The following is a 26,062-nucleotide window of genomic DNA, read 5'->3' on the forward strand; positions in this document are numbered from 1 at the left end:
TTCACCTTGCATCACACTGACAGACATTCTCCATGTCATGTTCACCTACAACTTGACCACAGGGATGTCTCAGTACTACTGTTGCCCATCTGGTCCTTGAGCTATACCAAGGGCTTCACTTAAATAAAACGGCACAGTCTGATTCCTAGCAACAACCTGTCCCCAGGGTAGGAGGCTCCATCTAAAAGTAAGTTACATTAAGCACTTCAGCCAAGTAGCTTTGTTTTGTTTTTGTCCACCTTATACAAACAATAGCCATCATGTTCATTTTATAAATTAGTAGTCTGGATTATACACACACACTCAGTTTATCTGCACAAGGAAAAAAGCTCTGTGTCTAAAGGGCACCTGAAGTGGATGCAACAGAAGTTACTGTTGGAGGACAAAGAAACCCAGCTCCCTCCACTAGTGAGACTGAAGTTTCCCGGAGGAGGACAGAGCTGGGTGTTGTTCATCTCTGTGTCTTAGGGGCGCAGCTCATCCTAAGTGCTCAATTCATTGGCTGGACTCAGTTCTAGGTTCAGACTTCATAGCTGGGCAGAGGCATTTCCCATTCGTTCTTGGCCAGCTGCTCCACATTCGAAGTTCTAGCTAAGAATAAGGCTGGTTACTCAGGAGTGTCCAAGACTAGATTAGCAGTCAAAGATTGCTTACCAGTGCCTTTCCCCCCTGGATTATATTTATGGTCTAAGGCAATGATTCTAAGATCTGCTTTCCCCCAAGACGTTCATGATGGAAAAGCCCAAGTGTGGCCTGTGCCTATCAGACTAGGAGTTACACAGGTGGGCGCTTGTTACGATACCTAAGCACACCTGCAAATCTCTCACGCCACACCCTTCTCTGCCTCTGACCCTAGGAGCCATCGCCCTTGGTCCTCCTTGTCCCCCAAGTCCATCTGTCCCCCTGGTTCCATCGGAGAATGTTTCGCACAAATCCATTTCTGGGTTGGTTAGGCTGTAGCCGGCCAAGCTGCTGCAACACAGAGAACCCACACGGGGGTTTGGAGAAGACAAGAGTGTGGTGTCTTTCTCCTGTTACAGCCTAGGGGGGAGCGACCTGCCATCCTCACACGAGGCCCCTCCCTGTTCTGTTCCTAACTTGCCGCTTCCTGCGGCTGGAAGTGGAGGCAGAGGGGTGACGGCTCCCCAGGGCTAGACCCGCCAGCTGCGGACCCCAGTCGGGCTCACAGCCCTCGGCCAGATACAGGCGTGTTGCCCCAGTCCCTACCAGGGAGCCTGGGGGACGAAGGGCCTCGCTGGGAGTCCATGCGCCACAACGGGGGAGGGGGCGACCAGTTCTCCCGCAGGCGGAGAAAACCTGGAGAAAGGGGCAGTGCCGCCGCCGCCCGCCCCGCTCTCCCTCCCCGCGAGGCCGTGCGCGATCGCGGGGCGGCGGCGCCCCCTGCTGGCCCCGGCGGAGCACAGCGGTTTGTGGGAACTGGATCCCGCACGCCTGATGCTGAGACGCCTCCTGAAGGGGCTCCTGCACCCCAAAGGAATTTACGCAACAAGGTTTACTCCCTTACTGTTAAACAGAGAACACGTGGAACGACGGACAGGTCCATGAATAGGGGGATTCTTAAATGATGAAACATGGATGCAACAATTACTGGTGAGTAGAAAAAGCCGGTTGTTGAACAATATATATGAAACACGTCATTACATCCCATTTAGGATTTTAAAAAATGCAATTATGTATTAATATATACGATAGACACGACGGTAAGTGGGTAGATTTGGTTCCACTGTTACCACTGGGAAGGGGATGTCAGACTGAGGGGGGAGTACACTGGGAAGGGGAGAGGAGAAGGAATAATAAAGAACAACTTTCAGCGTTTTACTATATTTCTGGATCGAATTCTTTAAATGACTATGGATTATTAAGAAAAGAAATTCCCAATATACCTCAAATTTTTAAAAAATTAAATTGCAACTCAGTACATTTAGTGTAATACTTTAAGTAACAATAGATGTTAGATATGCAAGAAATGTAAAGAAATATAAAGGCAATGTCTGGGAGGATGGCAGCAAGGCTGCAGCTCCTGGGGACCCTCGTGGTGATGGGATTCCAGAGCGCCCACGCTCAACGCCAGGCGTGGGTTTAAGGCAGGAGTAGCCACCCGTCAGAGCAGACTGCCAAGTCTGCGTTGCAGCAGTCCTCAGCCCCCTGGGGCTGGGATCCCCACAGTCTGGGGAGGGAGGTACCATTTGCCCTGAGTTTGCAGATGAGGAAATGGGCAGCAGAGAGGTTCAGTGACATGGTTGGTGGGGATCTGGGTATGAATCAGTTTGGCCCCAGAATCTGTGCCCCAGAGCCCTTGGCTTTGCTGCTGCACGACGCAGCCCAGAGTTCACCTTCAGAACTGAAGAACAGAAGTCCTTCCCAAGCTAGCTTCTGTTGCCACCCTGACACATGACGTGACACACAGCTCAGGTCTCACTGAGACCTCAGGTTATGGGATGTGCTACCGCTGATTCCCCTGCCCTAGAGGCCCAGAAGAAAGGGGCATACCATGGCGACTCTAAAGGATTACATGTGCTCAAAATGCAACTGGGATCGAGAGTCAGCAGATCCATGGAGACAGAAAGTAGACAGGGGAGATGGGGCTGTTTACTGGGTACAGAGTTTCAGTTTTGCAAGATGAAGAGTTCTGAGGTGAGTGGCGGTGATGGATACACAACGTGAGTATGCTCAACACTCTCAAAAACTGCACTCTCAAAAACAGTCAAAATGATAAATTCCATGTGTATTTTACAATTAAAATTTATTAAATTAAATAAGTCCCTTTTAAGTTTCCAGAAGACCCATGTTCTTGTACCGGGAGATTTCCAGCTGGGGAAAGTGATCTCAGAGAGGGACTTTACTCAAAATCTTGCTATAATTATGTTTCATTTAAGAAGCTTTGAGAGCACCCTTGCCCCTCCCCAAAGAAGTAATTGCAACAATTATATTTTCACATTTATATTTTCTTCATTTTGAATAAGCACTGTGTTTAAAAGCTACTTTACTAGAACATATTCCTTTATCATAAATATTCATAATTCATTCATGTGCTGTAACATTGTAGCACAGTATTACTTTACTGGGATAGGAAAATACCATATAAAAGTAAACAAAAAGCTTTTACATACCCACTGAAAAGACCATACATGTACATATATGTGTACGACACATGCTCCTCATGTCTTCATCGGCGTTCCTTGCCTAACCTTTGTGATCAGATCTAAGAATAACCCAGGCGAAGTGCAGCAAGACAGCCTGTGCACACCATTCCACTGGCCACTCGGCACAGGAGAGGCTGATCCACTAGCTTACCAGGACACGAAGGGAATCCAGGCTAGAAAAATCATCTCTGGATAGTACATGCAAAAGGAGATGCTAGCTTATCTTGGTTTCCAGTTGTGGAAACTTGCAAGGCCAGGATCATGCACTAGTCTCAAAATTGGGATTCTTGGGATATATGTCACTGGGTGAGAAGTTCAGAATCACATCCAAGGAAGGGCCTTCATCCTCTGGAGCAATTTCAGACTCGCACATCCGCTGCAGCAAGGTGTCCACAGTCCTGTACTCTAGGAGGAAGGAGAAAGAGGCACATAGAACCTGGATATGTCCAGGGTTCCAGAGAGCACTTGGTCTGGGCAGGCCATGGTTTTCCTGAAGAACAGCCCCTGAGTGGAAGACAGCTCTGGGCACGGCAACCAAGCACTCCTTGAAAGGAAGGTTGCGAAGGTCAGGATCATTTGTCCATGCTGGTGTGACCCCCATGGAGCTCCCCAGACACTGAAGGCCCTGAAGACCAAGGAGAAGGTGCTTCTTGAAGGATGGAGGGGGAAAGCCAGCTCTTAAGGGCCGCCTGCTCAGGCCACCCCTCCTGTAATCTGCGTTGTGTTCCTCAGGCTGAGCTCATTGTAGGGCACCGCAGCCAGAGCTTAAACTGAGATTCAGACGGGTTTGGGTTCACCCAGCCAATTGTTAATTCACTGAGAGTCAATGAAGTAACTAAACAAATAGTTGTGAAGGGCACCTATGTCTCTGGGACATTGTTAGGCCCTGGGGATACCAGGAGAACCAAAAAGACACGCCCCTGCCACCATGGAGCCTGGAGTCTGCAAGGAAGACAGGTGGCAACCAACATTTCTCTGGGAGGTCAAGGGGCTTTCCTGCAGAGGTGACAGTGAGCCCAGGGGAGAAAGCAGCCCCTGCACAGGCACCGGGCAGGGCGGAGCCAGGCGCTGAGGAGCTGAGGGCCTGCAGGACTGAGCAGCAGCAGGGGAGCCTAGGGGAAGGGAGGGAGAGAGGCTGTAATGCTGAAAGGGGCCAGGTGCATGGGCGTCCAAGGCCGTGGTGAGGGGCCTCATCTTTCTCCTTGAGCAATGGGAAGCCACTGAAGGTCAGATGCACACTCCAGAAAGATCCCACTGGCTGCTGTGAGGATTGAAGGAAGATCAGTCAGTTCTAGTTTTATGCTGGGTTGAAACTTACTTCTTGATGGAATTCTGCAATAAAGTCCTTCCAAGGCTTTCCTTTTGTTGTCCCCACGGTCCTTGGTGTCCACATGATCAGTGGGCTTCCCATCTTGCACTTCTTCCCTGCAAGGAGGAAGAGACAACACATGGTCAGGTCCCTCAGCTGAGTCCCACACGGGGCTTCCCAGGCAGGGCCCAGCCACATCCAGGGCCGCTCATCTAGAGAGGCCCCAATGGTGGGCACACAGGCCCAGGCTGGGTGCCCTGGGGCACTGGCAGACCACACATGGGTGGTCTAAGTTTGCGGGTAGTCCAGGGAAGCCACTACTCACTCTTGGATTCCCACTCCCAGCTCTTGAATCTTCTTCTCAATAGCAGTTTCTACTTCACTTTTTTCTAATGAATATGCCACAAAGAATGCCTCCAAGATAAATGCTATGAAAATACTGAGAAAGGGTAAGAGGTAGAGGATGGTTAGATTGATCAGCCATGGTCTATGTGGCAAAGAATCCTGGCCCCAAAGAGTGTTTGAGCCCGAATGAAAAGGCAGCCTAGTGTCGCCAAGAAAATGCAAGACAGGAGGGAGAAATGACAACCGTAAAACTTCTCTGAAGGACTGGACACAACTTCCATTCATCTGCAAAATTATTCTTCCTCTACATCCTACTTAACCAGTGAATATTAAGAAGAAAATACACTTTAAGGGGAAGCTTAGGCCAAATAATTGTTGGAAGTTAGTTCTCCATGAATTTCTCAGGTGTCTGCACAGTCTGAGTCTTCTGTGCAGAAGCTTTTAGAGCCAATTTAGGAATGTTCTAAGGCATTCCAGGGTAGTGAAGTCTCTCTCCCCATGGACAGTCCAGGGTAGCAAAGCTAAAGACTTCACCTCATCTCCCTTCCCAGGAGCTTTGCTTACATTCCAGAGTAAAGAAGATAAAGTGTCTCTCTCTCTCCCTCTCTCTCTCTCTCTCCCCCTCCTTCCCTCCCTCCCTCTCTCTCTCTGAGTCAGTCTCACTCTTGCTCTCTCAGGGAGCTGACACAAAGTGTTGCTCTGGCTACTGCTCTCCCCACAAATAACAAACTCTCTTTGTCTCTGGCCCAAGGTCTCATGTCTTCTGTTAGCATACGCATGGCAGACTAACCCGTCAGCTTGCAAGTAGGGTAAAATCTCAGACTTTTCAGCATTTCTGACTTGACAGATGACAACATACCCCAGGGATGTCATGGCACTCAGAGGCTTTTTAGAGGAGGGTAGAAAAAATCCCTATGTTTTTGCGTGGGCCTATGTCCTCATCTGGGAACCTCTTTATGGGCCTCAGTGAAGCATTTCTCACTTCTGCCTGCCCCATAGTCTGTTCAGGCTGCATAGGACAAGCAGGCCAGCCCAGAGCCACCCACAGGGTCTCCTCCCACCCTCTGCTAGGATACTCCTTGAGGCATTCTTGAACCAGAGTCAGCAGGGTGGTGGAGTGGCCAAGGCAGCCTGATGTGACAAGCAAGGCACTGGTGCTGGGCTGTCACCCCAAGGATTCCAGGCCCAGCTTCTGAGAGGGGTCCTGACACCCAGAAAACGCCTATGGGAGAGAATCACAGTGATCTCAGGGACTCAAAGGCAGGTCACGTGCGGAACAGGGAGCTAGAGTCGAAGGTTCTAGCTGGAAGGAGAGCCCTTCTAAGCGGGGACACGTCATAGCGGCTTTCAAATATTTACTGAATTCTCCCATGGAAAAGGGGTCAGGGCAGACTGGAGCCCATGAAGAGCGTCCCCCAGGGGCACATTCCCATCCCACCTGTTGGAAGTGCCAAGCCCCGGAGCCAGATGCTCGCAGGTTCCCGTGAGCCCTGGCGGGGAACCCATTTAAGCAGAGATGGGCAGCAGCTCTGCAGGGTGCTTCAGAGGTGAGGCAGTCCCAGCAGGGAACGGCAGGGACACCTGCTAGGACTGCAGGTTACTCCTGACCCAAACTACCTGTGAGGCTCTGAGGTGTATAACATATGCTGATGTGCAGAGGCTGGGGAACACTGTGAGGAACACGAATGTGCTCAGTGAGGCCCCTCCCTTCCGGTGGCTTAGCATCTCTTGGGGAGATGACACCCCCACATAACCTACACTAGGTGGCACAAGAAGCGAGGTGCCAGCAGAAGACACTGAAAAAGGAGATCTCAAATTTCCAGCACGGCAGGAGGAAACTCACTTAACAATGATGATGACGACCACGATGTGGAACAGGATGAAGTACAGCTTTGCCGCCTGGTGAGTCACCAGGGCAAAGCCATCTGCGAGGAGTAGGACGCTAAGGAAGCAGACCTTCGAGAAATCTGGGAGGTCCCCCGAGCTCAGAGATGCCGAGATGTAATCCTCCTCTGAGAATTCACTTTCAGCATTTCCTGGCCTCACCCCGGATCACGCGGCCTTGTCAGAAGGATATCGTGCCACTGGTTAACAACCGTGAGCTCCATCAGCACCACGAACGAAGAGGCGAGGTCATTGAAGTTGTTCTTGCAGTACCTGCCTCGGGAAAACGCTGAACCCTTTAAGGCCGGGTTCCCACAAACCAGGGCATCAGGAGCGGTGAAATTCGGGTCAAAGAACTGGACTTTGCCGTGGAACATTTCCATGCCGACGATAGCAAAGGCATAGTAGGCCACCTAGGACGGAGACAGCAGGTCACCAGCAGGTGTCCAAGGCTGCAGAGTCATGGAGCAAGGGGCGGGCAGAAGAAGCCAGAAGAACCACAGACACTAGTCTGTCGCGTTCCCAGCATCCTGCAGAAAGAGTGCTACCCCTATTCCCAGGGACGGTCACCAGGCCCAGCCAAGAGTTCCAGGCAGCTTCAGGAAGAGGGTGGTCAGGGATCAGACACTCGGCCAGTCTGCCAGGGAAGCCAAAGCTATCCATGGAGAGACAGACGACACGGCCAGCTGGACCACACCTTGATCCCCCCAGGCTTCATTTACAAAGTCAAAAATGAGCTGAGGCCAAACATGGTGGCTCACTCCTGTAATCCTAGCACTCTGGGAGGCGAGAGATGGGACGATCGCCTCTTGAGGCCAGGAGTTTGAGACCAGATGAAGATCGAGACTCCATCTCTTCAACAATAGAAAAATTAGCTGAGTATGATGGCATGTGCCTGTAGTCCCAGCTACTCCAGAGGCTGAGGCAGGAGGATCACTTGAGCCCAGGAGTTTGAGGCTACAGTGAGCTGTGATGACACCACTGCACTCTAGCCTGGGCAATAGAGCTAGACTCTATCTCAACAAAACAAAAACAAAAACAAAAATCTAGTTGATAGCATGTTAGTGGGTTGAATACTCAATAAATAATTGTCCTCTAGGGAAAAAGATAATCAGGTTGGATATTTACCTTGTTATTTGTACCAAAGTAAATTCCAACGTGTTAAATGTAAAAAATAAAACCATAAAGATAAAAGGAAAAAACACTGAGTAGAAAAAGGCCTTACTAAGCATGGTATAAAACCTAGAAACCATAAAAGATTAACAAGTATAACTATGTAATACATTTAAATTTTTATACACCCAAAAAACAAAACAAAAAGTCTTTTTATCAAAAAAAAAGTAGCAAAGAAAAATAATTGCTTGTACAGCTTACCAAGGGCCTATTTCCTTAAAAGGCCAAGATTCCTACAAATCATATCAAATATCACAGTTTGGAACCACCCCTGAGCAGGAGGCCCCCAGCCCCCATGTGGCATTGTGTGGCCTCTTTCTCACTACTGGGAAACTCAGGCAGCAGCTGGACTCCAAGGCAGGACATGCACCTGTGTATCCCACACCTGCTCCAAGGCAGAAAGTGCATCCCTGTGGCCTGGGTGCACACGGTGTCCTTGAGAGCCATCTGCTAGCTGGGAATACCCCCTTGCTCCGGGGGTGGGAAGGCCCACTGGATTCTTGGGGTTCACTGAAGCACCAGGGTACCTTAACTAACGTATGCCCAATGTTTCTAGAAACTCGATATTTTATAAGAATGGCTACTAGAAACCAATGAATCTCGCTTACTTATCCTCCCTTTCTTTGTCTCCCTTAAAATGAGTCTTACTGAGAGTTGCTGAGGATGAACATCTCACCACTTATGTTACAGCAAACAGCATCAAGAGCAGCTACTTACGAAGACGTGTCCACCAAACGTCAGCATCGTGGGGCCAATGTTGATTAAAGTGGTCACTATGACCTGGAATCTAGAATAACACAAAGTTCCCACATGAGGTGAAAGGGAAGATGGAAAATAAAACCCACACCCCACCTTCACACCCCTCCCCAGTCCTGAATCCATTCTTTAAATGTGGTCAGGAGTTTGGCTTTGTAATTGTGTCAGAATCTGTCCATCCACCCAGCTGATGGGGGAGTTAACTAGTAGTTTGCCCTGAAGCAGAGCAAGGCAGGCTTGACCAGCCTGAGGCCAGTTATTGCAGAGAACCTCCCTGGGAAGACATGGGTGGGTGTTGAGGCAGGAAAAGCATTCAGCTTCATCTGCTTTTCTCCCCACTTTTTTCTCCGTCAAAATTGAGCTTGTTTTAACCACTTCGGTACGAGCGTCAACTGTAGTCAACAGCCACAGATGAACGCGCACAGCCGAGCAATCGACTTTAGCCAACAGCCATGATATGAAGGTGCACATCCTAGCATCGACTTTAGCCAACAGCCATGATATGAAGGCGCACAGCCGAGCATCGACTTTAGCCGACAGCCGTGATATGACTTTTCTAATTTTTCATTTATCAAAATAAAATTGTGAACATTTTAAAATAACATAATGAAAACATACATGTATATGTTACCTATTCTGATTTACAGTACAAGTAAAGCTGCCTGTAAAGTAAAACAAGCTCTCAGTGCTTTAAAGCTTTCCTCATCACACAGGAGCAAAACGGATGCGTCGTCAATGCACAGCACAGACTATCATTCGGACTGTGAGTGCCGGCTGTGGGCAAGGTTTTGCCGCCGGTGAGCAAAGGCTATCTTGGAGATTGATGTCGGCAACTGAACACTTTCTGGAAGAGCAAGCCAGTCCTCAGATGGAGCCATCTCCTCCCCAGACCTCCCTGAAAGGACACTTGCCTATCAAAACCCCATGGTGAGGTTTATCCAGGCTTTGGGGTCAGATTTTATCCTGCCCTGTCTGCCTCTGTCTAGCTGTGCGCCACGAGGATGGGGGCGCTTAACCTCTCTGAGCTTGAGTGTCATCACCTGTAAACCATCGGTCATGGAAGTCCCCAGGTCAGGGGTTGCTGGCAGGATTTAATAAGACAGTGGTTAGCACACTGGAGTTAGCATCCACTGCCATCAGGACTACTCTCATTCACTCACTGTGCACAAAGACACAATCCACACCCCTCACAGGTCTGGAAATGACTGAGAGAATCCCTGCAGGGTGGGGGGGCTGCCATGTGAGTGCTCTTCACCATCCTCCTCCCTCCCCTACCACTGGAGAACCCCGGGTCCTCTTTACAAGTTACATCCCGGATTCATAGCAGTAGTAGAACATGTTTATAGTATAAAGGCAAACAAAAATCTCAGGACCAGTGATGCAAAAGGGAAGGTCTAGCCTGAAGGCTGAGTCATGCAACACCCCCTTCCAAATGAACAGCTGCTACTGACTTATTCATCAGCCAGATCCCATAAGCAAGGACATGCAAATTCTAACATTGGGTCTGCAGGCCAATGATGAATTGAAACTTTATCTTCTCAGGTGCAGAACAGAAACAAGATAAGATCAAACATTCTTCCACCCACCCAGGGACATCTACATAATTGATGCTTCCTTCACTCCCTTTTTCTCTTCTCACATTCACCTTATGGTATGTAGATTTCCTTGGCCCCACAAGAATCTAACTATTTGCGACCTTCCCCCAACCTTCCTTTAAACACTGAAGTTCCCAAATTTCTCCTTCAGGAAAATAGTCACAGATTTGTCTGTGGTTTGTGTTTTTCCCAGGTGGGTTCTTAAACTTGGCTTAATAAACCTTTGTTGATTGAGGTCTTTGCCTCAGTCCCTTATTTTGGGCTGTCAATATGTCAGGCGGAAGGTGTGCCCCACGTGGGCACCCCCAAGTGCAGCCTCCACACCACTCCCCTGTACCTCTGCACGCTGATGATGACCCTCAGCAGCCGGAGTATTCTCAGTATCAAGATGATATCCAGTATCTGCTGGCTGTTGTATTTACTTGCTAGAAAAGGAACACAGTCATTTAACGTTCCATTTTCTCAGAGTCTCCAGCTTGCACCTTTTATTCAGTGACATCTGAGACTCCGTGGGTACTGGGACCGATGTAGCTTCACTTCAAGAACAAGCAATGGCTCTGAGCAATGAGGAAGCAAGTGCTGCCCTGAATCACTCGCTACCCCTGCAAATCAAAGGCAAGCACCAGTTTTGGATGGATGACCAGGTGAGTGTTTTGTGTGACAGGTGCCTACAAATAAAATCTCTAAAATACAGCCAACACAAACAAAGCCACCATCCCTCTCAAGAACACGCAACATTTTAAATAATTCTCTTGCTTCCCCTTTCCCCCACCTTAAGCATCTTAGTGGTGCACAGTGAATGCTCAACAAAGACTACGGATGGAACTGGAACTCATGATCCTGGGAGGTGGGGAAGCTGGGAGCTGTGGCACTGACCTGACTGAATGGTGGCATTGGCCACAGTGGCCACCAGGGCTGCGATGATGATCATCATGTCAAACCTGATGGTGCAAAAGCAAAATCAGTTATGAATCAAGGGAAAGGCCTGCAAGGTCAGCAGTAATGGATTCCAAGCCCATCCCCAGCCCAGGGAAGAGACGAAGTCCCTTCATCCAGCGAGTTTTCTGACAATGAGACCAGGGAGTGGGCCAAGGGAGCTATGCCTTGTTAGGTATGATGCTCTAAGACTGTGATAATAAGAAATATATATGTATTTGGTCTTTATCCATGGTTCCTGGCCAGAGCTTCTGGAATCCTTGTAAATTCCTAAGTGAAAGAGTGATGAAGGTGAAAGGAGTGTCTTTTGTCATTTATAACAAGCCCCTCTGAACCTCCCCAGAGTTTATGTTGATGAGGTGATCTTTGGAAAGCCCCTGAGGATGGGGGCTGGTTGCCAAGGAAACTAGCCACATGATTGGAGGATTGGAACTTTCAGCCCCACCCCTCAACCCAAGTCCTCAACCTCCATGGAGTGGAAAGGGGCTAAAGGCTGAGTTGATTGATTGCCAATGGCCAATGATGTAATCAATCATGCATACGTAATGCAGCTGCCATAAAAGCCCCAAAGGATGGTGTTCAGAGAGCTCTCAGGTTGGTGAACACGCAGAGGTGCTGGGAAGGTTATGTGCCTGAGAGGGCATGGCAGCGCCACGCCCCTTCTGCCACACCCTGCCCTATCAGTCTCTTTCATCTGGCTGTTCCTGAGCTGCAGCCTCTTACAATAAACCAGAAATCTACCAATTAAACTGTGTTCCTGAGTTCTGTGAGCTGTTCTAGCAAATCGCTGAACAAAACGGAGGGGGTCGTGGGAACCTCTGATTTATAGCTGGTCGGTCAGAAGCACAGGTGACAACCTAGACTTGCACATGGCCTCTGAAGTGGGGGCAGTCACGTGGGACTGAGCCCTTAGGCTGTGTGGTCTGTGCTAACCCCAGGAAGACAGTGTCAGGATTGAACCGAACTGTAGGACACCCAGCTGGTGCCCAGGGAGCTGGACAACTGGTTGGTGTGAGGGAAAAACCCACCTTTGGTGTTACAATGTTGTGAGAGAGTAGGAAGAATGGTTTTGTTTTCCTTTTTTAAAGATCCTTTCCAAATGCAAGATGCCCTGGTCAATGATTCTAATTTTCGCTAGAGCCAATTCAAACTGATATCATAAATAACAACTTTTACTGAACCAGATGTTTCCCCACCCCCAGGATCTCATTATAAGATGCCTCAAAACTAGGCAGAGGGAACTCGGAGAACCGTGGCCATATTCCCCAAATTATGACAGGGAGTTCCCAAATTCCCCCATAATTATATAAATATTTAATTTATTATATATTAATATTAAATATTATATAAATATCCCCCATAAATATTCTCCATATTCCCCCATAATTATGACAGGGAGTCCCCAGATTTCCCTGTATTCCCCCAAATTCCCCCATAGTTCCCCAAATTATGACAAGGAGTCCCCTCTCATCCCCCACGGTCTCCTCCTCCCTCCCGGGGCCACACACACTCACCAGTTCCAGAACTGCTTCCTTCCGAAATAGGCTCTGGGCTCGTATGTGTACAGCTTCAGGAGAATCTCGATGACATAGAGAGAAAGGAAAAGCCACTCTGCATGGGAAATGAATGGGATTTTCTCATCCAGAGCAATGAATATGGCGTTTATTAGAATGATGACATCAAAAACCCAGACAAAAATCCTGGCATGGGAAAAAAGAAAAGAAAGAAATCCTGTCATTGGCATTCCAGGGAAAAGAACATGAGTCTGTTTAGGACTCTGCCCACTCCCCCCTACACACGTACTCCTCAACTACAGAAGGTTCCAGTGAGGCTGGGCCCTGAAGTTCACCTGCCTCCCACTGCCCGGTGCAGCCCCCTGTCCAAGGAGAAAGCGAAGACATAGTGAGGAGAGAGGAGAGAGCCGTGGTCTTCCCAGGTTCCACCTGGGCACAGAGCACCTGAGTCGGATGAACGCTTAGGCAGAATCGAGGGGCAGGGAGAAGGTTTAGGGCCCACCCCCACAGCTCTTCACCCCTGCAATTCTTCCCTGGAAAATTAACATCCTTAACTAAGAAAGCTACTGAAAACGTCTTCACCCCTAACGCACGTAGGTCTTCCAGGGGACTGGCATATTCATCTTCCTCACCAAGTCTAGAGTGAAATGGGTGGAAAAAACATGATAGCTGGGCTCTGACTCAACTTTTCGGTTCCATTGCTCGCTGCCCCAGGTAGCTCAGGTGCCAGTCCCCTGTGACCCAGGGAATCCTGCATATACATGGCCATGGCTCTGGGCAGACAGAGGAGGGACTACCCTAGCATTCTCTGTGGCACCTAGACACTAGGGCTGGGTGCTTGGTGCTATGTGCAGGCACGCTAACATCCACCACGTGAAGCACATCAGGAGTTCAGCATTGGGATTAACCAAAGAAAGCCTCGCCATAAATTAGGGTTTTGATAATACAAAATATAGGCAGCTACAAGGGATATTTGCCAACATCATAGACTGAGCTACTTTCAAGGACTTCTGAACCATTCACTTTCATGAAACATTAAATTCCAAGAATGCAAGAGGCCACCATGGTTAAGAATGAGCCTTTAATGATAGGGGTATTCCTGGCTACAAATATTAAAAACAAGATCTCAAACCAAGATAAATGGGTCTTTCTGGAGGCTATCTACTTGAAAATAAAAGAATTAATTAGTCTTGTTAACAATCATTCAAGCAACTCTAACTCATGGGTTCTTACTATATAAGTCAAAGAAGCAAAGTGTCATGTTTGATGCAACTTCATATTTACTCTGATGGGGCTGGAATCTCCCGAATTCAGAGAGTGGCCAGAGAGCATATTTAGTCTTGAGCACCTTAGCAAACATAATCCAGAAAGAAGCATAATCTAGAAGCCTGTCCTTTTGGCTAAGGTCAAACATAGTGTGTCCAGAGCCCGTTGCCTGCCTCCCTGAAATACCAAAAGCTGAGAGCAGGGGGCTGATTTGTAGCTTCATTGATGAAACACATTTCATCATGGCATTAGCAGGTTCCTGTATTTTTACAGCAACTGGAGAGAAACTGGCCCCATCTCACTTGCCTGTGCCGAACCACCTTCTGAACCAGGAGGCTTGCAGACGACTTGTATATCTGTGGCGCCCAGGCTTCCAGCGGGTGTCTCTTGATGTTGATGGTGACCACCTGGATGTTGAGCAGGTCAGCCAAGCGTAGAAAGTTCATTTTGTCTGCAATGAAAAAGCGACCCCCAAATGCATGGCCACTGTCACACTAAGGTACAAACAGTGAAGCAAATTCAGCACAGACTCTTGACTCTGCATTTCACAGGTAAGGGCCTGAAGCTCCAAAGGGTGAAGGCCCGAGGCCAATGGGCCTGCACACCGCAGAGCCAGCCTGTGACCCAGGCCTCCTGCCTGTCCTTACTCAGACACTCAACGCCATGACATCGAGCCACATGGCTGAGGAGATGCTGCCTGGGGCTCAGGCAAAGGCCTTCCTCTGTCCTGCACTGGAAGATGTTGACGACACCACCCAGTTAACAGCATCTTGCTACACATTTCTGTCTTTTCCCCCTGCACACCAGGTTCAAGTAAGTTCCAGAGAAACTTGTCATCTTCTCATACATGCATGGGGACATAATAAAGCCCATAGCTCTGCTAGACTAGTTTGAGAGTCCTTGTCCCATTTACATTAACAGATGCTTATAATCCCAACATCCTATCAGACCTACCACTCCATTTTGGTGTATATTTTCATGTAGACTTTTTAAAGGACAAACTGGTGAAATGGGAGTTACAGTTGGGGCATATTTTAGTCACCTCACTTTGTCTGTATGGCTGCTTCAGCTTCGTGGTCATTTTTATTGCCATCAAAATTTCTCATTAGGTGCCTATCAGAATTTGCAGCAATTTGGCACAAGAGTAAAAGCAAAAGCCTTAGAGTCAGACGGCCTCTGCCACTCTGCAGTTTCATAGCCTGGGACAAATTACTTATCCTCTCTCAGTTTCAGTTTCCTTGTCGACAAATTAAGATAACACAAATACCTCGATGTGTTTGGGGGAAGATCACACAAGCACAATGCATAGGAAACAAGTGGGACAATGCCTCATGCATGATAAACATGCCACAAATATTACTCATGATGGTTATCAACCTCTAATATGTGACTATTTAGGTTCTTGCCAACTTTTCACATTCAAATACGAAATGCAAGTTAAGTATCTATTTATATAGTGCTTTTCCATGTTTCCATGATTACCTCCCTAAGGGGCGGGACTGCAGAAGTGGAAGGACCATGTGACTAGGTGAGGTCTTTTGGATGGCCGTGACCTGCTGATACTGCCGGTGGCACCGTACACTGGAACAGACTGTCAGAGCCCCGCATGAGAACGCTAACCCCATGGTACGGCTGCCAGCAGGGAGCACCGATACACGTTTTATTTGCTAAAAGTGCTGATGCTTTCCCAACCAGGCTGACAAGCCCTGTTTCGGAGTCACAGGAAAAAGGAAGGTCAGAGGCGAAGGCTTCTTACCCACACGGCCTGTCTGTCCCTCGTCGGAGATCCTTAAAAGGAGCTCCAGGTGGCGGAGGCTCATGTCCGGTGCCACGGTGCGCACCAGCCGTCTCCACTGCGCCTCCTCAACCACGAACTCCGGGCCCACCTTGACTTTCAGAATGTTGAACGCCTCTATCATTTTGTGGCGCTTGAGGTACGCCAGCTTGCGAATCTCATTCTTAAAAAAGCAGAATTGTTTATGTTAAGAGCACGATTCCAGAGAGTGTCACTTCCCTATGCCAACACTGCAAGGTATACGAGGAGCTGGAGGGAAGTCACTGTGGGTTGGCTGACAAGCCGGGAAACAGTCCCTCCCCGACCCCAACTGCATCGACAGAACTCGTCTTACCAAGTTTACGTGAGGCAGCTCGTGAAGGCAAATCTGTGTGGTGAGAGACAGAGGGACAGGAGGCAGACAGCTCCAAAATCCACTCTGCTCAGGAGCAGGGAAGATTCCAGAAAGGAAGGAAGTCGGGTGTGCTGCTGAGGAGAGAGAGAGAGTAGAGAAGGGGGGAAAAGAGACTGACCGCTCAGTCAGTCGAGGAGGAGAGGACGGAGAGAGAAAAGCCAGGGAAGTGAAACTAGGCTAGAACTGTTGGGAGCAGGAAGGACAGCTAGGGCCCGCCTGGAGCTGCCATCTGGCCTGACCATGGGGAATCTTCCAGAAGCAGGGAGACTCAACATCTGTCCTCAGGTTATAATTGGCCATTCAGCTGCCATGCTGCTGTCTCTAGTGCTCCTATAGGTCTGTCACCAATATTGTCATCGTCATTTAATTGATTGCACAGCTAGACTGTGAGTTCTTAAAGGGCCAGGGCCGTGTCTTGATCGTCGTTGATGCTTCAGAACCGTGCATGGCGCTGGGCACATGCAGCACGTCTGGGATATGCTTACTGGCTGGGGCACGCTGCAGATTAATTTCCAAGAGGCGTAGCAACAGTTCTGTCCAGCAGTGAAGGAGGGGAGAGGCCACCAGACCCTCTGCAGTGGCCTCTTTGGCCAGAGAGAGGAAACGGCCAGGGAGGTCTGGCCTTGCAGTCAGGAGGGACAGAGACTGCTCAGGACCTGGACGGGGCCAGACACCTTCAAAGGCCAGACTGGCCAAATCCGGGACCTGGCCCCGAATCCCCTTCTCCTGAACTGAAACATTAAAGTCCTCCTGACTTGCTACTTGCTCCGGGTGGGAACATGCCTAAGCAAGGAAAAATTCAGAACAGAACCAAAAGGTCAAAAGCCAACGGGTTGTGTCTTTCGTAAGGGAAAATCATCCTTTGAAGAAAGGCTTCTCTGTGGGAGTCTTACAATAAAAGAAACAGCCCCCAGAGGGGTGTGAAGGTGGGGGTCAAGGGAAGGGGGCATGGATGAGATGGCTGAGTTGTCCCAGGGGATTCCCAGGTACGAATTAAACTTCCCTCCAGCCCGACCACTCAGAAGCCTCTGCCCACCCAGTGTCTCCAGGAACTCTCCAGACATAAAGCAAGCAGGCAGGCAGGAACCAGGGCAGAAACTGTTGGCTTTAAGAAGTTTCTGCATCTGTTTGAGGGGAGAAAGAAGCCTGGAGAATACCCCCAACCCCCAATCACACTCAGGATGTTTCAAGGAGCCACAGGCTGAGCAAGAGACAAAGCAGCACCTGACACTGCCCAGAAGAGGACTGGTGCCCTGACCAAGCCCTCTGTCAGACCCGTCGCAAAGACTGTGAAGAACTAGCCAATTGAGCAGAAGGGAGCAAGACACCAAATAAGCCTTCAGCTCCACCAAAGCAAACAGATCAAGGACACTTTCCAATATCTAGCAAATGTGCTGCCCACCTTCCCGCCACTGCCCGCCAGGCACCTGCGCCCTACCCCGACTCACGCACGCATGTTACCTTTAGGTGCTTCCTGTAATTGTTGTAGACAACGGCCAGGAAGACAGACATGAAGATGTAGGTATTGATGATGATGTAGGTTATAAAGTACAAAGAATACCACCAGTTGAAGTCATAGGCAGGCATCCTAGAAGGAAATAATCATGTTTCACAATTTCTCATAGCCAAGTTCCACAATGCACATCACTCGGACCTTAGGCAACATCCCAAATGCACAGTCCACGAGCATGAGGCACGAGAAAACCTCCTCCAATGCTCACTCCCCCCATGTGGTGCAGTGGGGCCTCAGAGCCAGCACCACGCCTAATACTAAACAGCTCGCTCTAGCCCCGCCTTCCCAAAATTCTTAGCACCTCCCAGAGTGCCAACTTCCAAAGTGCCTAGGACGTTGGAGATCTCCCAACACAATTCTCCCCCCTCCAAAATGAGGGAATTGAGGCCTAGAAAGGAGAGAGACTTGCCCAGAAATACAGAGGGACTCTGAGTGTGGCTTGGAAGCCAGCTCTGCAGGACACCAGACTACCTTGGCTGAGGGGCCAGATAATCTATCCACCCTGGGACAATGAGGATGAAAGGCACCCTGTTAATAATCGCAGCAGGACAAGAGGCCTAAGTAGGGATGTGTGCTCACTCCACCTTTAATGGGAACTGGACTTTAAGGGGTGCTGGCACAGCTGGCAGCCGGGGTCTGAGGGAAGGACCCAGGAGAACATCAGCAGGGCCAGGGCCAGGCCCAAGAATGAGCACTAACCATGTACAAGTTGATCTGGTGGTCCCACATGCCATGAGATGACAGGAATCCTGCCTCTTCCCCAAAGTGCACTGTTGGAGAAGATGTGGACTGACGTTTGCAGTTAGGCTCTGCCCAGCTCTAGAGCCAAAGAGCTGTCTGCTCAGTGCAGCATCATTTTAATAACTTTACCCCATGCACAAGATAAATCCATAATGAGAAGACAATAGAAAAAAAATCACATAAGGATTTTCCTCCTGAGTAATATCCACATGTGTGGAGAATTAGCATTTTGGGGGGAAGGAGGTAACTACTGAAGTTTACATTTCTTTCCTGTTTCGTGTAGCCAAAAACCCACACCAATGCTTAGGAGAACCAGCCGTGATTCCTTTATGAAGATGGCTTAGGACTTTAAATTCAAGACTCAAAGAAGATCCCAGAATAGAAAGTGGGCTCAGATATTAAGTGTTGCATCTCAAGAGATGTCTCCTGTTGCTTTCAATTGTAAAAGAATTCATTGAAATTTAGTTTTAAATAGAGAAGACAGGCTATTGGTAGTGTGAAAAATTTTATATTCTTCAAAATTTTTACAATGAATAGGACTAAATAGAAAATGTATTTCTCCTCTCTCAGCCTTGTTTGTGTCAGGAGATAGCTGCTTTTAATAATTCTGTTATGGTGACATATCTGTGAACACAGATCAGGAACACATACATGACATCAGGGCTGTTTGCTGTAGTGACCAGCACGTAGAGCTCAAACGCTACTTCCAGAATGTTTTTGAAGTAAGGTGATCCCTCCGCTGTTTTCAGACCCCTAAAGAGGAACCAAAAACACCAAGTGAAAACCACACACATAAATTACGCTGTGGTTTCTGAGATGCTTTTCCCCTTTCGAGAGCACTCCTGGAGTGTTTGAACAAGGAAGACAGTGTCTGGTGACAGATTCTGCCATGAAAAGGCTTAGCCCAAATTTGGGAGAACTCACAGGCAGAAATTGCCAAGAGTGTACTCGCCTGTCTCCAAACAGCTTCAGGGCCATGAGGGAGAAGACCAGCAGGCTGAACGTGAACAAGAGGAAGACGTAGAGGATGTCAGGCAGAGTGTTCCGGATGCTTCGGAAAGCCCTTCGGATCTAAGAAGACAACATGTAGTTTCATTTACAAGAAATCGGCTAATTTTCTGCAAAAACAAAAAAACAGACCATCACATCACATCATATCCTAAATTCTATCCTTACCTGATGACTCTCGGGGAAGTTAATTAGGAAGACTGGCCTCAAGGCCCGTGACCACCTAATGCAGTGGATGTTAACAGCTTCCAGGGACCGGTAGAGAATCAGGTCAACCAAGGTCAGCTGTGAGACACATGGGACAGAGATGTCAGTTCTACGCCGTCAAAGGACAGAGAAAGTATCAATGTGGATGTCTGTTTACCGACCCAGAAGGAAAGTCACAATGTTATGTGAAAAAGCAAGTTTCATAAACAACACAATTTTAATTTTGTCATACAACATTAACAGTAGCTAGTGTTTGAGGTTTTACTACATGTCATGCAGCATAAAAAGCACCTTTTGTTGATCATTTTCTTTTAGCCACACCACACCAGTTAGGTGGGCGCTATTCCTGGATGGAAGGGCTTGAGGTACAGAGAGGGTAGGCACATGGCACCAGTCACACAGCCAGTGAGGCGCAGAACTGGGACTCGAACCTGCACGGTTTAACATCCCAGCCCTTGCTATTAACCCCACTGCCAAGTGCTTCCACACTACAGCCTGGGGACCCTTTCTTCAGTCTGATGTGTAAAAGAGAGGCTGTCTAGCCTAGTAACAGGTGAGAAGATCTAGAATATGGAAAATCTTTATCCTTATTATTATCAGGTTTGTGGGCAAAAGATTAATGTGAGGATGGAGCAAAAAAAAGAACCTAGAGTATTTTAGAAAAACATAAGTAAAAAAGAAGGAGGAGGAACAGCGCCAGAGACATCTTGAGGGGCCCTGGGGAGGCCGGTATGGGAGAGAAGGGAGGGAACCGTGACAGCGAAGACTGGAGCTGGGCGATGGGAGACAGAACCCCAGGAGCAAAGGGAAAGCAGCAAGAAGTCGCTGGGAAGAAGAGGAGGGTTTGGTCCCATTGCACACTAGTTGAAACTCTGCTGTGGGAATGGCCAGCAAGCAGTCGGCCACAGAGTAAGGAAGCTCAGAGGGAAAACCAGTATCAGAGACAGCATGGGGACCTTGACCTACCGGAAGTGTTCATAGAAGCTCTGAGAACAGATGACTTTCAGGGTAGAGTGCCAAGGAGGAAGGACAGAGGCGTGTGGACAGAGCTTCGGGTTAATTGCAAAGAACCACGGCTCTGGCATCTGGTCACGGTGCTGATGTGCCAATTATATTAGAAAGTACCCTCATTGTCTCTAAAGTAGTCTCTGCCCAATACAGGCCCATTTCAGAATGCATTGCCTTGCTTGGTATGTACCCTTCCAGATTTTTCTATGAATATATAACATTTTTTTTCTTTTTAACCAAAATGAGATCCAACTGTATTTGTAACTTTTGACTTAATAGATGGTAAGCGCTCTCCTTGATAATAGACACAGATGTGCCTTTTTCACTATTTTAAAAGGCTGTATCATACTTTGTTTAACACATATCAGTTGTATCTATTGTTAGGAAATTAAATTCTTTCCAATGGTTCAATATTATGAACAAGTCAGTCACCACCAATTTTGTGGCTAAATCTTTGAATGCATCCTGCTTTCTTATAGACAAATTCCCAGGAACAGAAGTCCAGGATTTGAGTATACTCACCTTTAGGGATTTTGAAAAGAACTGCCAAACAGCCCGTTCCAGAAAGATAGCTTTATTCCTCTCCAGTAAGGTGTAAGAGGGTTTGTTTTCTCTCGATCTTGCTGATATTATTTTATAGGCAACACACAGTATTTTATTATTGTTTTATTCTATATTTTTTAATTGGTGAAGTTAAACATCTTTCCTATCAGCCATTTTATGTATTTCTTCTTTATGAGTTGCCTTCACCTGTTTTCAGCACAATTATCTATTGGGGTATCTGTCTTTTTCCCCATTTCATTTGGAAGTGCTCTTAGCATGTTAAAATATTCACACTGTCACATTTGTTCTTTAGTTTGCGGTTTGCTTGCAACTGTGCTTGCGGTGTTTGCTATGTTGAAGTGTTGCTGTTTTTTCCTTCATGGCTTCTGCCTTTAGTCACAAACTCTCATAGGTGCCACACTGAACACTCACCACTATGGTTACCATGATGCAGATGTTTTTTGTATCCTTCCAGAAAACCATTTGAGGAATGATTTTTGCAAAATGTACCAGTCTCCCAAAGAACGCAGTCAGGCAGAGCACTTCTGCTATTGAGGTGGCCTGCAAGGAGGAAACAGAGACTGAGCACGGTGGCCTGCCATCGGGAGGCGCAGGTTTAGTGCTCTTGGTCCCCCCTCTGCCTGCACCCTACCCGTCCTGCCTGGCACACTCTGAGAATTAGCCACGTCCCTTAATTTTACTGAAAGCTGCAGCGAAATTCTCTGCTGGTTGGAATGGTTTCTTCCTCTCAGAAGGAAACCTGCCGCTGAATCATGAATTTCACAACCCATACTGGCAGGACTTCCTGGGAGGGGCTACATCAGCAGGCTGAGGACCAAGAATGCATTCCCCACAATAAGCGGGGTCAGAGGCAGGCATCTTCTGTGCTCTCAAACTTCTCATGTTCAAATTCAGAAGACATCAAGAAGTCCCATTTCTCTAACATAATGTTAAGGAAAATCCCCAAAGATGTGTTTGGAAATAGTGGGTCATTCCTTAAGCATCACTGCAACCCTGCGGCCTGTATTAGGCTGGTTACAGGCAGGCATGGAGCCTTCTGAGATCCAGAACAAAGTCCTGACCGCCTCCCTCCACAGGCTGCGGGACACCAACTCCTAACTCCCTAGCGCTAGTTTGCAGACCGTGACTGCAGCCCAGGATTTGCACAAGATTGCCATGAAGCAGTAATGCCTCCCTAACAAAGTCGCTTGCCTCCATCAATAGGGAGAAGAGGGTGGCAACATGGGGAGAGATGAGGCAAGAAGCAACTTGGCTTAGGCTAGGAAGACGGAAAGGTTGGGTGAGGGCTGGAGGGAAGGGACTCTCAAAGGGACAGGGGAAGGGCCTGAAAGCAGCTGGTGACACAATCATCTGTCCCTTCCCCCAGCCCTCGGTGGCACAGTCTGGGCTGCAGCACCTTGCAAACCTTCTGTCTCTCAACCTGTTCACCCTTGAAGAGCTGCAGAGACCCACTGCCAAGGCCAGGCTTCCAAAAGGGCCAGGAGCAATTCCAGGACATCCCTGCTCAAAACAAGACTTCCTTGGTAATGCTGGAGTGGGGCCAAAGCCCCTATAACACAGTTGACTTTAGAGATTTATAGTACAAATGCTGGCTGAGGGAACACTCTGAAACCCAGGCAGCCGACCCCGAGCTGTAAGTGACCAGTACCACACAGAGGGGTGAGGACTTGAGAAACGAGGCAAATGGCTAAGAAGACAACTCTGTGGGATTCCCATCTTGGCCCGGTGGCCGGGGCTGGAGAGGGACAGACGGCACTCTGTCCAGGTCTGTGAAAGCACAGCTCTGCTTCTTCAGATTTTGTTCTGACAGTCACTGGGCTAAAAGTCTTCTGCCCAGAGGATCCATTCATTGCAGGATCCTTATCACAGGGAGGTTGGTGGATGTCACTGGGGCAGCCCCCATCCAACCACACTTCCGGTTTTCATCCCCCGTGTGGTGTTCTCCTGTGTTGATCTGGGGCTTGGGCATGTGACTGGCTCTGGCCAACAGGGCATCAGCAAGGGTGACGCAAGCAGACATTTGATGGTGCCTATACGCCAGATGCTCCTTTCTGGACCCAGCCACTCACTGGGAGAAGCCTAAGCTGCGTGGAGCAGCTGCATAGAAGGGAGCTGGGACGCTCTGGCCCACAGCTGCAGCCAGCAGCGCCTGCCAGTCACATGAGAGCACCACCGTGTATGTTCTGGGCTCCAGAAATCTATAAAGCTTCCAGATATCTACCACCCCAGCCAACACCACCTGAGCAGAAAATCTGCCCAGACTTAAGCCTCACAGTAACTCCATGAAATGTGCACTGCTGTTATCATCCCCCTTTTAACAGATGAGGACTCTGAGCCTTAGAAAGGCGGTGTAACTTGTCCAAGGTCACGCGGCAACAAGGTTAGAACTAGGCCTCAAGCCCAAGTTTTTAGAGTTAAATTGACAATGTTAATTGTAGCAATAGGAACATTAACAAGTAAGATTTTCATGAACCAACTGCAGGGTTTTGCTTCATGTGGCGCCAGGCTCAAAACTAGCCTGAGTTAAATACAACTCATATGGCAGTCAATGTGTTAAATGGTTAGAAAAAAAGAATATCAATATTCTGGGACACATGAAAATTATGTAAAATTCACATTTTGGTGTCTGCAAAGAGTGTTTTATTGAAACACAGCCATACTTACCACTTATGTATGGTCTCTGGCTGCCTGTAAGCTACAATGACAGAGTTGAGTAGTTGTGACAGTGACCATATGATTTGCAAGGTCTAACATATGTACTCTTTGGCCATTTAACAGAAAGAGTCTACTAACCCCTAGCTTTAAATAACAACAGCCTTTTATTATCTGCCATGATGCAATGGGAGGCTGTTTTAAGTGTTTGTCACACAGCAATAGGTGATTGAAACATGGAAGAATAAGGACGGGTCCGTGTGGTCATTAAAAGCAATAGCCTTGACATCAGACAGACTTGGGCTTGAGGCCTAGTCCTACCCTTGTTGCTAAGTGACCTTGGACAGTTACATCACCTTTGTAAGGCTCAGCATCTGTTAACAAGGGGGATGATAACAGCAGTGTGCATTTCATGGGGTTACCGTGACGCGCAAGGAGCATTCAGAGCAAGTACTTAGAGCACCTAGCAGACAGTAAGCAGGGAGCAAATGACAGCTATTAAGACAGGGGCAAGAGCAGTGATGAGTGGGAAACCAACATGAGCAGCTTATTATTTAGACCCCCCAGGATTAGCTGGTTAACTTGACATATTACTCAAAACACATACGATCAGTTACTAAGCACCAATTATGATTTATGACAATGAAAACTGAAAATGTGTCACATATGAATCGCATGTTACACTACACGAGAACATCGTGTGCTTGGCGTTAAGTAAATATGCTTTTAAAACATCATTTGTACCATCTCTATCTTATTTTTCCTTGTGTGCACAGAAGACCAAAAACTTCCTTTCTACTTAAAATGCCTTATGATTGAAGCATCACCTTGGTAAGTAGACAGAATTCCTCCCACCCCTGGCAAGAAAAATAAAATCTAATTTGTATTTGTTGACACTTGAGAAGAAAAAGGAAGAGGCATGGGGCCCAACTCATCTATGACAAAATCTCATTTGGGATCTTAATTTTAATACTTACCAATAATGGTAGAGGAAACAATGCAGGTTTTTCAAACAGGGCAAGAGAAAGGTGTACAGAAATAAAGAAGTATGTGGCTGCTTGCATTGTCCAGTGGTTATAAAAATAGTAAAGTCTGGAAAGGAAAAAAACAAAGGTGGTTTTGGACAAGGAACAGCACTCAAACTTCCCTTTAAAAAGACTAATAGTAGGTAAAATAAAGAAATTAAGGCTTGGTCATGTTTCCTTTAAATCCTAGGGAACCAGGGGCAGTATTTAATGATCATATAGTACAAAACACTAACAGAAAAAAAAAAAAAAAAGAAAAACAACCCAAGAATATCATCATATCTCAAAGCACATTTCTCAACAGTCTCAAGCTAGGATTAGCACCTTCCTCACGAGGTTGGAGTGACAGCAATAAGAGAACATTTTCAGAGGACTTTCAACAGTGACTGATGCAGAGTAAGCGTTCAGTTAAAGTGAGCTACTATGATATAGCATGGTGGCCTAATCCTTTTTTTTTTTCTTTTTAAAGAGAGAATATCTAGCTTTGTCACCCAGGCTGGAGCGCAGTGGCATGGTTATAGCTCACTGCAACCCTGAACTCCTGGGCTCAAGGGCTCCTCCTGCCTCAGCCTCCTAAGTAGCTGGGACCCAGTCACACAACACCATTCCCAGCTAAGTTTTTAATTTTTTTGTAGAGATGGGGTCTCACTGTGTTGCCCAGATTGGTCTCAGACTTCTGGGCCCAAGTGATCCTCCCACCTCAGCCTCCCAAGTAGATGGGATTATAGGCACATATCACCACTTGATGCTTACCTAACTGGATGTTAAAATGTACATTATCCCATCTTAACATGGTAGACTCAGAAGAGATCTGGTGGTCATGCAGGTCTCTCCCAAGGTGGGGATGGTCCCCCAAACCTGTTCTCAACAGCTTTCAGGGATGAGGCATTGGCTGCTCTGGGAGGCCCTGATGTCCAGCCCTGGTAATAAGTGTTTTCCGTTTACTCTGGTCCAAATATGTGGTCTTAGTTCAACCCTTAGAGGATAACAGGGAAAATGCCAGATTCCCATGAGAAGAACAAACATATGGATTGCATCAAAAGACAACAGAAAGGGAAAAGAAAAAGCCTTCCTTTCACTTGAGGTGGCTCTAAGAAGACAACTATAGTTAGAAGGAAAAGACAATGGCATGTTCTTCCCTTGAATGTCCTAGTTCCTATCCCGGGTATTGTGGATTGACTCATTTATCTGTTCTCAATCCATTTATTGAATA

At 47.8% G+C, this 26,062-nt stretch overlaps 2 protein-coding genes across 2 annotated transcripts in view; one reads left to right on the top strand and one right to left on the bottom strand.

The window, feature by feature from the left end:
* The window catches only part of MAL (mal, T cell differentiation protein (MAL blood group)), a 279,087-nt gene that overhangs the window by 22,513 nt on the left and 230,512 nt on the right, over positions 1 to 26,062 (top strand). The gene's annotated exons all lie outside the window — the stretch shown is intronic.
* LOC105859162 (two pore calcium channel protein 1-like) overlaps positions 2,777 to 26,062 on the bottom strand; it is a 31,563-nt gene continuing 8,277 nt past the window's right edge. The window contains exons 3-19 of the mRNA XM_012742771.2: positions 24,802 to 24,916; positions 21,584 to 21,712; positions 19,562 to 19,678; positions 19,338 to 19,456; positions 19,037 to 19,138; positions 17,593 to 17,719; positions 15,699 to 15,900; positions 14,249 to 14,393; positions 12,677 to 12,862; positions 11,103 to 11,167; positions 10,564 to 10,651; positions 8,593 to 8,662; positions 6,896 to 7,115; positions 6,662 to 6,752; positions 4,799 to 4,912; positions 4,483 to 4,589; positions 2,777 to 3,569 (exon numbers count right to left, since the gene is read on the bottom strand). Of these exons, the coding sequence (XP_012598225.2) occupies positions 3,424 to 3,569; positions 4,483 to 4,589; positions 4,799 to 4,912; positions 6,662 to 6,752; positions 6,896 to 7,115; positions 8,593 to 8,662; positions 10,564 to 10,651; positions 11,103 to 11,167; positions 12,677 to 12,862; positions 14,249 to 14,393; positions 15,699 to 15,900; positions 17,593 to 17,719; positions 19,037 to 19,138; positions 19,338 to 19,456; positions 19,562 to 19,678; positions 21,584 to 21,712; positions 24,802 to 24,916 (2,143 nt within the window). The 3' untranslated portion in view covers positions 2,777 to 3,423. The remainder of the gene's footprint in view (positions 3,570 to 4,482; positions 4,590 to 4,798; positions 4,913 to 6,661; positions 6,753 to 6,895; positions 7,116 to 8,592; positions 8,663 to 10,563; positions 10,652 to 11,102; positions 11,168 to 12,676; positions 12,863 to 14,248; positions 14,394 to 15,698; positions 15,901 to 17,592; positions 17,720 to 19,036; positions 19,139 to 19,337; positions 19,457 to 19,561; positions 19,679 to 21,583; positions 21,713 to 24,801; positions 24,917 to 26,062) is intronic.

The sequence above is a fragment of the Microcebus murinus genome, chromosome 3, assembly GCF_040939455.1.
Source record: "Microcebus murinus isolate Inina chromosome 3, M.murinus_Inina_mat1.0, whole genome shotgun sequence".
NCBI lineage: Eukaryota > Metazoa > Chordata > Mammalia > Primates > Cheirogaleidae > Microcebus > Microcebus murinus.